General features: G+C 37.7%; 1 protein-coding gene across 1 annotated transcript; it reads right to left on the bottom strand.

Moving 5' to 3' along the window:
- Nucleotides 1-3,166: 3,166 nt before the first annotated feature.
- LOC115622344 (RYamide receptor) lies at nucleotides 3,167-12,268 on the bottom strand. The gene is made up of 7 exons (XM_030516256.1): nucleotides 12,187-12,268; nucleotides 10,664-10,908; nucleotides 6,392-6,540; nucleotides 6,197-6,318; nucleotides 5,906-6,132; nucleotides 5,597-5,788; nucleotides 3,167-4,096 (listed from the first exon to the last, which is right to left on the bottom strand). The coding sequence occupies exons 1-7, from the start codon at nucleotides 12,266-12,268 to the stop codon at nucleotides 3,386-3,388; spliced, it is 1,728 nt and encodes a 575-aa protein (XP_030372116.1). The 3' UTR covers nucleotides 3,167-3,385.
- Between the last annotated feature and the right edge of the window lie 970 nt (nucleotides 12,269-13,238).

The raw sequence follows: 13,238 nt of genomic DNA, 5'->3' as shown, positions 1-13,238 counted from the left end.
TTAGTTAACAAGATAAACAAATTTTCTCAATTGTTTTTACTTATTTTAAAGGGAGTTAATTTTCTGCAACCGCACGGCTATCGGCCACCTATTGTTTATTTTCATTGTTGCACAGTGGCAATATTTGCGAGTTGTCAGTGGCCCTTTCTTTAACCTTGACCTGTCGAAAGGAAATTGTCAAAAGAGGTGTGAAGCAATTTCCGTAAAAGAAAGTTTTCTTGCTTGGCCTTAGCATCCGGATCTTTCTTTTTACTTCGAGATCGCCTAGAGGAAGGTTGTGCATTATCCACGCTAACGGGGTTATCAACTTTTTGGTTATACAGATTATATTTGTACCTATAACCTACAACCTAATACAGCAACGATAGTATTAACAGCGAATAAAAAAGTATATAAATTGGCGAAAACTAAATTGGAGGATTCTATTGTCGAAAGGATTTTTCTGCATGGTGCCACTTCCGGACATCGGAATTGGCACTTAATAATTAGTCCAATCCAATAGGGCATTAACCTTTGCCTGTCGCTTTGATGCGCGCATGCTAATGCAGCGACTAGGCTAAGGGAGGGGTACGCCAGACGAAGGCGTGCCAGAGGTAAGATCGGCTTTCCGATCAGGCCACTGGAACGGCGAGAAGAACCGTCTCTGCAGTTTCGTGGGTCATATCGTCTATGACGGACGTCGCCTAATGACGGAGTGCGAGTGATTTTTTTGTGTTGTCTTCGGTGAAACCTGTGCCTGGGCAATTGGCAAAGCCCCGTTGTGTTGGTTGGAGGCCCGTGGGAAAGAAAAAGGCATAAATTAGCCTACCCCAACCTTTAAAGGCAACATTATATATATATCCACATATATATTTATATATGTGTCCAGCGCAAAAATGAACTTCTCTAGTGCGCTTATTATTCTTTAATTTTTTTTTCCCCTGTGTTAAATCCAAATTTAAATGTACATATGTGTAACCACGCGAGCAAAGCAACTCGGCATGGCGTGATGAAGTGGGAAAGAATATACCTAAGTGAAAACAAAAAAAAATAATACACAAAGCAAAATTCGTTAGCTACAAATGTGTATGTGCATGGCGACAATTTTTTTTCTGGTTTGTTTAAAAAAAAACACGTTAAAGCCCACCCAGTAAATATCGAACATAAACTTTAGTACAAAAAAATTATGCATGCAAGCAGCGGTGAGCCCACACAGCGCGTCCCCCCCGAAAGATCTTTCGACGTTGGACAAAAACTGTAAGTACAGCCGTTTTAATTTTTATTTTTCATACTTACTTGCGTGCATGCGTACGGAAGTGATCAGCTGTTCAATTGGAACACAGGCTTGCCTGCTAGGCATAAAAACAAACTTAACGCCTTTATGCCAAGTCTTGGCTTTTGTTTCATAATTCTCCTATTATCGGCACGCACATAAACATCCCAAAAGGGGAAAATGCATGAATTTATATAATTCAAATATTTGTTTATATTTTCTTACCCTAATTTCTTTAATATTTGAATATAAATAACCATTTCTTCCAGCCACGCCAATTGCTCTACTCACTTTGCTATACCTACTTATATATATATTTTTTTACTACTAGATATTTAATTAGAAATGTTCATAGGCTTGATTTCGTCGTAAAGGTTAAGGCGAAAGACTTGAAAACTAGTTTTAACTTGCCGTTGGATAAAGTTAGGTTATATATGGAACTTCGAAAAGACAAGGTGTTCAGTGAATTTAGTTTTTAATAAAAACATTATAATGATTGCTTAAATTTTCCGGTCTTATGATTTCCGCTAGCCGCAGCATGTAGAGGTTTGAAGGGGTCATTCGCATAATTGTTTTAGGATATGAATGACCAAGGATGGGTGGGCCAATACTTCCTCAACGTCAACAGAGGAATACCAAAGGTGTGTCCACTTGTGTCCTGTGATCTGCAAACCCAGCTTTCTTCTTTTTGTCCTATTTGTGTCAACTTACCGATTTTTATGGCTTTTCCGATAGCACGCTTTGTTTTTAAATAATAAGCTAATTAAAAGGCCGTAAGATATGAGAGTCATCGAACACCACCCATTAGCCGACGAGCCCGAGCCGGAACATACTAGCGTGCGCTCTCAATCTTACACCCACCACCTCGCCTACACTAATGGGCTATTGTCTATACCCGTTACAAATTCCGTGTAACAAAGCTCTTACTATAAGGGTTAAAGCTTTACAAATTTCTTACTATTTTTTTTTTGTTCAAGTCGCCTAGAGCTTTTACGATTGCACTGCTTTCTTGTGCTTTTTGCTGTTAGATTTTGGCATTTCCGGTTTGCGTCTGCACTGCACCTAAAAGCTTTTTTGTCCGACTAGAAGTCGGAATACTTTGCATGTAAGAAAGTTTTCTTAGCACATGAAAAAGTTCATTTTATGGCAGGATGTCAGAACCTACCATAAACATTTCACTGCAACCCTGGAGCGAAAACCTGGACAAATTAATTTAAATTTTTTTCAAACGACGTATTAAAAACAACTCATGTGGATATTATGCAGCGTGTTGTTTTTTATGACCACGCTGACATGCTTTATTCATGTGTCCAAAATTGCAGAAGTTATAAAAATCGAATTTATAAAATAATAATAAAATGAACAATTGCACTGTAATTAACTGTGCAGGATGTGGGAAAAACTCAATCTCTCCCTTTCCATCCCCCACCACCACCACCATGAAGGATAACAAAAATAATTCCATTGTTGCTGTTTAATGACTCGAAATGTTTATTCTCTCTCCATTTTTTTTCTTTCTTTGTTAATTTAATACAATAATTACATTAATTAGCCTTTTACGACATTTACACACAAACATATTTGAATATGTGAATTTAACATATACATGTATATCTGTAAATGCCCATAAATAGTTATGCATTGTTTTGGTTTGTTCGCTTTAAATACAATTCATATAAATAAAATTGAATGTACATACGTGCTTAAAAATTAGAATTAAATGTTCTTATAAGTTGGCACATGATGTACCAGATTTGAGAAAATATAGTAAATATTAGTTATATTACACAAGTATCTTAATGTTAAAATATACTTGTAGTTAGTGATCGCTTTTAAAAAGTTTTAATATTAGTTTGAAATTTAATTATTGACATCTATTAGTTTTTTAAGTAATAATATATGCGGCACGCACAGCCGAGTCCAATTATTTACACACACACACACACACACGCACACAACACTCGCAACAAACACACACAGATATATCCTTAGCTGTCTGCAGCAACTGCAGAAGCATTATCGTTCCACCATTCTCATCATCAGCATCATTGTATTCGGAATCACAATTCATTTTTACGAAATCACAGAGTAAAACACCTAGACAGTTCCAGCTGCAATGTCAATCCAGTCCCCTTACAGTGGTTGCCACAGGGACTCGCCCTCGATGGGGGCACCCCCCTCTGAGAGCGAAGGCGGTGGCGAGAGCTGCACCCGAGACACCTCGCTGAGAATGCAGGTGCCGTCGCATTCGGTACGACTGCCAAACTCCTGCTCACAGATGCAGCTTGAGCTCTCACATGAATCGGCTTTGAGGAGCGCCAGCTGCACCCCGGCGCCTGCACCACTCGATGGTTCCTCGGAGGGTGGTGTCGTCGATGGCATTTCCATGAGTGCCAAATCGTCTTCGCATTCAATGACATTCGGATGCAGTGGTTTGAAGTGATTCCTACGCCACGGTGGTGCTGCTGCACCACCCGCAAAGGTGACCATATTCTGATGACCATTATTGTTGTGGTAGCCGCCTGGAGTCAACGGTATGGCACCAAGTCCATTGGTGTGTCGCTGTCCATTCGTATAGACAATGGCATTATAAAGCGGCGCACCGTTGCGGGAAAGCTGCAAGCCACCTGCACCACCGTTAATGCCATTCTTGGAGCTACCATTTGAAGCATGCCTTCCACCAAAAAGATTGCTGCGAATACGCATCGATGAGTTGGCATACGTGGAGCGTATGGAACTGGCACGTGTGTGCATTGAGAAGGTGCGCTCATGTGGTTCCAAGCTAGTATGGAATTTGCAAAAGCAGGCCGCGAAACGTTTGTTGAATTCACGCTTGAACTTCTCCTGTGAAGACAACAAATAAACAACATCAGTGAAAATCAATTTTCTTGCTCCGAGCACACAAATAAGGTCTAAATGCCAACTGGCTTTTGTGGTTAAGATGCAAAAAGTTTTATATCAGCGTACATAGGAAAAGTTGACGAAGCGACGTCAACAGCCAGATCCAGCCGCCAGCAAATGACACATGAACGAAATGCTCCTCACACCCCTCTCAAAACCTAATTGATTGTACTTGGAAGCTTATTTGTCACCATGCCTTCGCAACATCTTCACTTTTTCGTTGGGCTGTGCTGTGCTGTGCTGTGTTGTCTTATATTGACAATAAACTGAAATATTCGCTAGCATTGAAGAACTTTTTCCACTTCTTGCCAGCTGCTGCTGTGACACCCACACGCACATCTTTAATTTAGAGAAATCCTGCACGTAATCCTGTAGCATACCGCAAAATGGCTATGAATTCGGTTACTCATGCTCCGCCGCCCTCTATTTCGATACTCGTATCTGCTCAAAAGTTTACGGCCGATTGCCAAATTCTTTTCCATCGATTTCATTGCCAACTAAACAGCCACCGGCAATTTTCGCTTGATCGCCCTTGCCCTCGCCTTCTCCCTTTCCCTGCACTCTCTGTTCATTAAAGCCCACACAAGCTTGGCTAAGAAGTTTGCCATTTGCACTCAGGCTATTGCCTGCAGGTGTTTATTGGCAACAGTCAAACGTGCTTGCCATGAACACTGCATTCGTTTAATCAAATTGCGCGAGTCGTAAATTGCAGATGATGGTATGTTTTGCTTTTTGCATTTTTATGGAAGTTCAAGGATCATAATAAAAGACAATGAGAGGGCCTTTAGACAACAACAAAAAAGGGGGAAACTAACACAGCTGGCTATTTCATAAATATGTATTTTATCTTGTTTCCACTTTACCTTGGTTTTTTTCTAGACAATATATGACTATTCTGGGCGATTCAGTTTTAAACAAGGTGCGCGGTACTCGCAAAAACAACGACCTCAAGAAACGGAAGTAAATCTGCTTATGTCTTGCAAAGTTATTTAAGCACATATTTTTTAATATTTTCTATGTTTCAAATTCATCACTTCATTCGAGAATTTCTATAACTTCAAATGTTTGTATCTCGAACAGCATTCGCGTGAACGCTTTGAGCGCTATGCTTCGGTAAGCTTTTCATTTTTTGTTATCGTTGGGACAAACGTTTATATTTTTTATAATTCAAGAAAAAACACAAACTAGTATGATTCCAAAATATCGACAGCAGATAATTAATGAAGAAGCTAAATTTAATTCAATACCATCAAAGAATTTAATTTACTTTCAAGCTCTTGTACTGCCACCTACCTTTTATCATATTGCATATTTATGTCAGATGCATGCAACTACTACCCACCACTTTTGCAAGATACAAATATAATGAAGAGTTCAGCGAGCAGGATATTAAAGTAGTCCCTGAACGAAAGTTTTGCATTTCATGCACAAAGACCCACTCACATTGTAAATGCCATAGATGAAGGGATTATAGCAGCTATTGCTCATCGCCAGCCAGTCGCAGAAGAACCAGACAATGCTAATGAAATGGTATTCGTTGATTTCCGGCATCGTGACGTGCAGAATATTATAGAGCTGCAACGGCAGCCAGCACAGGCCGAATATAATCACAACGATAATCAGCATTTTGATGACCTGCAATGGAGAGCAAATGCAACAAAGTGAGCAGAGAGTGGAAATTGAAGCGCGCCAATGCTAAAAATAACATGGTCGACCAACACTATAACCCCAGCTCCCCACTCAACAACCGACCTTCTTTTTATTTTTGAGCAGCGTTATGTCTCGCGAATCCTGCGCATTTCCCGGCGCCCGTGTGCCCCAAAGGCGAACGGCCATCTGTATGTAAACGAAGCTGATGACGCAGAACGGTACCAGATACTGCACAAAGACCAGGGAATAGCGATACGTTTTTAATTGATCGTCCGAGAGATTCTTATTCATGCAAAACGGTCGCGTTACATTAGTGATGACGTCATCATCTGCAAATACATTGCGAAAATATTAAAAACACATGAAAGAAGTGAGTTGAGGGCGAGAACTTACCCTTGAACCGTTCGTGCACCTCTTCAACACGAAACGCAATGGCGCAGGGTATGGCACAGAGTAGAGCGAGCAGCCAAATTCCCCCAATTATGAATTTCGAGACGAACTTGGTGGGACGTGCTCTGTATCGAATGGAAGAAGTTGTATTCAGTTGCTTCACGATTTCATGCTCTGTTGACCATGTTAGAAACTTACCGCAATGGATTAATAATGGCACGATGTCGATCGATTGCTATCGCCGTCAATGTGAAGACGGAGACGTTAACACTAAGGGCCTGCACAAATGGACAAAACCCACACATGAACCAGGGCAGGTTCCAGCGTTGCAGCAATGCCGCTTGGAACTGAAACGAGATGACGACCATTGAAATGATTTGCGCAAGGGTGGACTTCAGATAGATAAAGAGCAGTTCCCTTATCCTTATTAAATCAACTGCAAATCAAGAGCAAACAACATTGCGGTCAGTGGCCCACACTCTCTCTACTAACGCACTAAAATCGCAGCGGCTGCAGCAACACACAATAGCTCAGTGTCCTTCAATCAACATTTACGCCAAACAAAACTAGTTGAAAAGCAATATGGCTGAGCAAAGGGAAATAGTAGTAGTGAGCACTGTCGATGCTGTGATTTGTGCAGTTCATATTAGCGGATATTTGAACAATGTGCGAACAATGTGCTCTGCCCCTAGCATACGAAGACAGTGTCCAGTGGGGATGTCCAACTCTACAAAATGAAATTTAGTGCATTGTGTTTGAACAAGGTTCAGGTAATAGAAACGAATGGATTGAATCAGAAATGTAGTGCAATTTAAAATGCAAACAAACTCTTGTCAGACTCAATTGAGAAATAGTAGAAGCTCACGTCAGGGTGATAAATTGAGACTCCGACTGTAAATACTCTAATGCTGAAATATTTCCCCTAAGCGTGCAAACTGATGGATATTTAAGATCTTCAAACATTTAACTATTTAACTTGTTGGGTTAAATTAAATTCAGTACAATGATTTTCTATTCAAATATTTTGATTCCTTTACATATATACAATTTATTAAACTAGTTTTCTACTACCAATATGGCAGCTTAAGCTAGTTGAAAGTTAGGGAATACAAAAGTTGTCTATAGTAAGCATCTATAGGACGCACTTACATCTATGTGTATATACAATATTTACAATGTTTTACATGAAAAATGAAATTATATTTTATGATATATATTATATATTTTATACAAGGGATCTTGTGGGGAGATGCTTTGGATGGCACTTCTTCAGTCTTCTCTTCGTAGGTTCGCCAACCTTGGGGACACATAAGTCTCTTTCGATGTCCCTAGTGCGCATATACCAGACAATGCTTGGGCTGTCAGTCTGTTATATTGTATATATACGTCTATATTGTTCTCATTTACATGTATTTTACATCAGTTTCAGTTGAAATATTTCAATTGAATATTCAATTTTAAATATACGCAGGTCACTCATTGAGCTACACATTGTTTTTAGTTAAAATCCAATCACAACTGACTTTCAATGAATATGTTAACAAAAGGCAATGATTGACTACAAATTTACAACTACAACTGCAATAAAACAACACTACAACAGTCTGTCATGCCCCAAATCCACATTAGGAAATCAATTCTCAATTTTAGCCCGAAATAACAAAATGAATTCGTAATATTTAAACTGTGCACGAAAGTCGAACGCTGCCAGCGACTCTCTATTCTTCTCTTGGCATGTTGTTGACAAACTTTATTTGCAAAACTGTGCATTTTATTGTGTTAGTCAACGTTTGTCACCAACTGCAACCAATCTACCTGTTTTATTTAAGTAAAATGGAAAATCAGCATGCATAACTAAACATTTTAGACGGATGTCAAAGTGTCAGCGGTGCTTTTGAATATTTACTGAACCAATAAGCTGCATTGTGCGGCAAATTCTCTAACCTCCTATTGATACTGTCTCGCCTCATTTGAAATGTGCGATTTAAAAAAAGGCCATAGTTGATAATTCGAAGGTGGATTTTGCATCAGTTGGTTAGGTAAGAGAAACCAAGTAAATGAGCTAAAATAAGAAAGCACTAAAATATCTATAAACTTCCAAAACTTAATAATTCCAGAGAATGTAAGATAAAATATATTTTCGATAAGAAGTATTATTATTTTCATGTTTTTTTCAAATTTTTAGTTTTACTCAAAAATTATAAAGCAGAACAAATCCAATGCTCAGCAATAAATAAAAATAACATTTATTTTTTTAAATTTCCCAACCTTAAACAAAATAATATGTATTTAATTTTTAAAAGTAAGGAAATTAACCTTTTCGATGTTGAAATTCTGATTTTAATTTCTTACCTATAATTTTATTTAATTTAATTTTAAGATATTTTAAAGGACTCACACCATTCTTCTAATTAAACAAATTTAGAAATATTTTAAGAAATATAAAATTAAAGGCCAACCAAATAATTATTGAACTAACTTATCAAACAAATACCTACAACTTGATTTTGCTTTTTAAATATTGCGTTTGAATATTTTACTTGTTCATTTAAGACAAAACCAGAAATCAATATTCTGCAATAGTACAACATGTGTACATGCTAATTGCGTTTGTGAAAGCCTTCAATTGCTTTTTGAAGGAGCATACATTAAAATCCTGTGTGTAATTTGCATTTTGCATATTCGAGTGACTTCTATACGAAGCCAGAATGTTAAGCTTATTACATTACATATATTCTCGCAACTATAATAAATTTTGGTGCCATTTAATATAAAAAACATTATGACTTTTTGTACAACTATATAAGTGAATGCCCAAATGTTTACCCTCTATCTAAACAGAGCTTACGCTACTGTCAAGTTTACAGTCCACAAAATGTCGTGCCAATGCCCCGATCTAATGTACTTGGGTACTTGTGTGTGTGTGTGTGTTTTTTGGGTATACAGATATCGCTTATGCGCCGGAAATTAAATTGACGCTTGATTATAGTGAAATTGATGTTTGCCGCTGTGGTTTGTCATAAAAGCGATTCGCAGTGCCAACCTGGCCTTCTCATCCGTGAACTAAGTCGACGGCAGCGCTTATGTTCATGCAAAAACGCGCTAACAGCAGAATGTACTAATGCTATTACCCTGATTTATGCGCATATACCCGTAGTGTGAAATGTGCAGGCCGCCGCTCCAAATGAGAGACACAAATAACCAAACTTAATTTATTTAACACGCCTGCCTCTCTCTCTCTTCTGGCCATTGCGCATACGCCCTGTTGGCTGTCGAACTCATGCAAATGGAAATGTTTAATTAATGCGAAGCCAGCCAGATTTCATAAAACATTTATTTCGACCGCCAGCGCGCTGCAATGGCAAAAACAATTGCTATGATGATGGCAAACACTTCGGTTAATGTGGAGCTGGCGTCCCATGCCGACCATCAATGGAGTGCACTGTGGCCGGCCACGTGGAGGCGCTGAAGCGCACGCATTTCCCTAATTATTAAACCTGAAAATATGTGATACAAAATGCCGCGAATATCCGACCCCACTAATGAGCAGCAAACATTTTGAAAATGCATGCTAAATAGCCTCCGCCGCAAAGCCGATGACCCGAGTAGATATGAGCAACATAATAAATATTTAAACGTGGGACTGCTACTTCATCAAAATAATAAATATATACATAAGACATTGTAAATTTTGAGAGCAGGCTGAGTCACAGAAATGGAAGCATTCACACTGTAAACTTAAATTCCGATTAGTTTCAATAATTTAATTTTTATATAATTAATATAATGAATTCCTTCTTTTTCGATTCATTTATATTATTAGGAGTTGACTTGAAATAGGCACAGTATGGAGGATTACGAAAATACTTTCAGCTCTAAGAATATCTGGAAGTGCCGTTTTAAAGAATATTTTCACATTTTTAAGGTAGAGCAAGGGTCAGTATAAATGCTCAGTATAAGAAAGGAAATATTGAAAATCTGCCAGTGATATTAAGGATTTGAACTCCCAGTAATAAGTCTTTAAACAAATCTGAATATTAATGTTGCTAATAATGCTACGGAATAGTTATGTTTATCCAAAAATAAGGTGATACAAAACGTCGTAAGCAAAAGTAATGATATTAACAGTATTGTGCCATAAAATTGTTGTGCAAATTAGTTTACCAAGCACTACATAATCTTCTTTAATATATTCCTTTGACATTCCAACAGTTTCCTCAAAGGAAAGCTAAACGAGAAATTAAATATTTTCATTTTGTTCTATATTTGGGCGACCTCCACCGTGTAATACGTTCTTTATAAAACCAATTAAATATGTGCCGTTACAGTTGCAGGTAGAAATAACAAAAATTCCAGCGTCACGAGCACATACAAGTATCCTTCATCCTCAGCAACAACAACCATTTCCGCAGCATATAATTTGAGACACGTACACCCGTCATGGAGCACTTGTTGCCTGCCCACGCTTACCTGAAATGGTATGCAAAATAGTCCAATGATGACGTCAGCAAAGGCCAAATTCGCAATATACATGTTGGTGACTGTGCGCATTTGTCGTGTGGTGGCCACCACCCAAATGACCAGCGTGTTGCCAATGACGGCGATGAAGCTAATGCCGCCATAAAAGAAGAACAGCAATGCGATTATTTCGGCTGGCGCGGTGTAGAGGCGTTCTGAAAGGAGAGGAAACAATGTAAAAGCTGTATTTTGGCACAACAAAGGGCAGCGACAAAAATAATTTGCCAGAAATTAAAGTGACAGAGGCACATTAATAAAAATCAGTTGCCAGCCAGACAATGCCTGCCCGCTGGTGACATTTACTCTTGATTGGCGCTTGCGAGTGGATCCAGAGGTTAATGGCGTAGTATGTAGTAAGCAGAAAAATGTGCAAACAAAGTCAAAATTAGTCAGTTTGTCAAGCTCAGACATAACACAATTATCATACTCTACTCCTGTTGCACTTCTACTGTTGCACTAAGTAATGTTCTTCTCTAAGTTAATAAAATAACAAGTACTAAAGAAAGTTTTTACGAACTGTTAATTGAATCAACAAATTTATGATCTTGCTTAAAATATATAATTTCCAAAACATAAACAAATGTAAAATTAAAATAAAATAAAATGTATTATTATTTATTAAATGGAAAATGATCGAATCCTTTGACTTAACATTATCTATAAATACATTTTTAGAAAATGTTGTTCTAAAAGACTTCAAATTAGAATTTTCATCTAAGTTCTTTTTTTTACAGTATGGTTCTTTCATATTATTAAAAGAATTTGAAACGCGACACTTATATTGCTGTTGCAATTTTAAATTAATTAAATTTTTCTTCGTCCTTACGTTCTATAGACCTATTTTAAATTTTAAAATTTTTCTTTTAATAAGTGTAACACCGAGCAAAAGGAATTAAATGTCTTTGAAAAACATTTACATTTAAAATTTCAATTTATTTATAGGCGTCGTTAATTAGTAAAGGGTTTCTCTTCTCTTGGCTCTGTTCTTTTATTTAATAAGATGTAATTATGTAATAATGTAATAATAAACAATTTATATTTGTACCTAAAGATTTTATCAGTCATGTCAACACAGACTTTATTTGAAATTAAGCTGTTGTTGACATTAATTTGCCGTGAGCATTTGTCACCTTTTTCTTCGCCTTTTAGCAATTTTGTTTCGTTTCTCAAAAAAAAATCTATTATACTGTCGTTTGGCACTTGTATCCCATGACGACCAAAATCCTAAAAGGATAACTCTGATCCACTTCTGAATACTGTGGACTTTCTGTTACTTCAGTTAGGTCAAGCCACAGTCCTACCATAATGCTTAGCAGAAAAAATTGCAAAGTAGTAAGCATCTTGTCCACTGTAATAAAACAAGCATATGCTGCCCCTGTCACTATCGGAGTTATTCTAATCCTCTTTTGGACGGGGTAATGGAAATCTTCACTGGCACGGATTAAAATTGAGTGCCAAATCTTGCTGTCACTTACCAAACTCTGCTTCCTCTTCAGCGCCAGGCAGCATCTCCTCCCTCAGCTGCTGTTGCTGCTGATCTGTTATGTCCACTTCCATGCTGAGCCCAAGTTGTTTTGTATAACTTTATGTTTTTTTTTTTTTTGTTTGTTTTTTTATAGTTTTTGCTAGTTGTGTTCAGTTGTTAAAATTTTACAATTTCGCAAACACTTTTCTCCAACGATAGGGTAAGTGATGAAATATTTCTCGTTTCTAGCGCTTTTATTTATGATTCGCAATGCATTTTAATTCCCAGCGCGTTTTCCACCCTGAGGCTGCAAGATAAATGAAAAACGCGGAAGACAAATTAGCAACTTGCGTTTCAATGAGTGTCGCAATAAAAGAATCAACAAACAGAGAAATTTCTCTAAAAATAATTGAACCAAAAATTTGACAGATACTGCAGAAGATTAATGGCAGCCAAAATAACACGATTCTGGGTATAATTTAATTGCAAAAATTATTTATGTTGCCTCGCATAATCAATCTTTGACACCCATTTGCCAGTGTCTGCCATTTGCCTTCTACCACTGCCATTGCCATTCACTTAATCAGTGCCCCAAAATCTCCCAGTTGGAAAATTGAATTTATGACCTTCTCCAGTCAGGTGAAATAAATCAAATGCGCACGTAAGACCAAAAACTAAAACGAAGCTATTACAAACTCGGCCATCTTGTAAGCCACCTTTTGACTGTAATTCCTGCAAAAGCAGCAGAAAGCTGTATGAATATTGCACATAATTCAAAGCGCAACATTTTTCTGTCAGCTGTCAGTTTTCACATGGCATGGTTTGTTTTACATAATTGAACACTTTTATCGCAGATTGTGTGCGCATCCAAATTTCTCGAAACACTGGTCAACGGACAAAAGTCCGTTTAACGTACACGCTTGTATTTAATACCGACTTTCTCTCCTTGCACACTGGTCAACAGCCAGACAAAAGTCCATTATACTAGACTGATGGAAACATCATGGAAAGCAGAAGGGTAATTTCCCACTAAAGGTTAAGTCGAGCAAATAGAGTTGACTA

Source organism: Scaptodrosophila lebanonensis, unplaced genomic scaffold (assembly GCF_003285725.1).
Source record: "Scaptodrosophila lebanonensis strain 11010-0011.00,11010-0021.00 unplaced genomic scaffold, SlebRS2 tig00000043-arrow-pilon, whole genome shotgun sequence".
NCBI classification, from domain to species: domain Eukaryota; kingdom Metazoa; phylum Arthropoda; class Insecta; order Diptera; family Drosophilidae; genus Scaptodrosophila; species Scaptodrosophila lebanonensis.
Note: the sequence above shows the minus strand (reverse complement) of the source record. Positions and strands in the feature narration are given on the sequence as shown.

Bases quoted from the DNA above. Each gene is read 5' to 3' on its own strand.
- LOC115622344 (XM_030516256.1), bottom strand. From the start codon at position 12,268: ATGGAAGTGGACATAACAGATCAGCAGCAACAGCAGCTGAGGGAGGAG. The intron at 6,133-6,196 runs GTAAGTTCTCGC...ATGTATTTGCAG, and splicing joins GGTGCACGAACGGTTCAAGG to ATGATGACGTCATCACTAAT. The intron at 5,789-5,905 runs GTCGGTTGTTGA...TCTCCATTGCAG, and splicing joins TGCTCAAAAATAAAAAGAAG to GTCATCAAAATGCTGATTAT.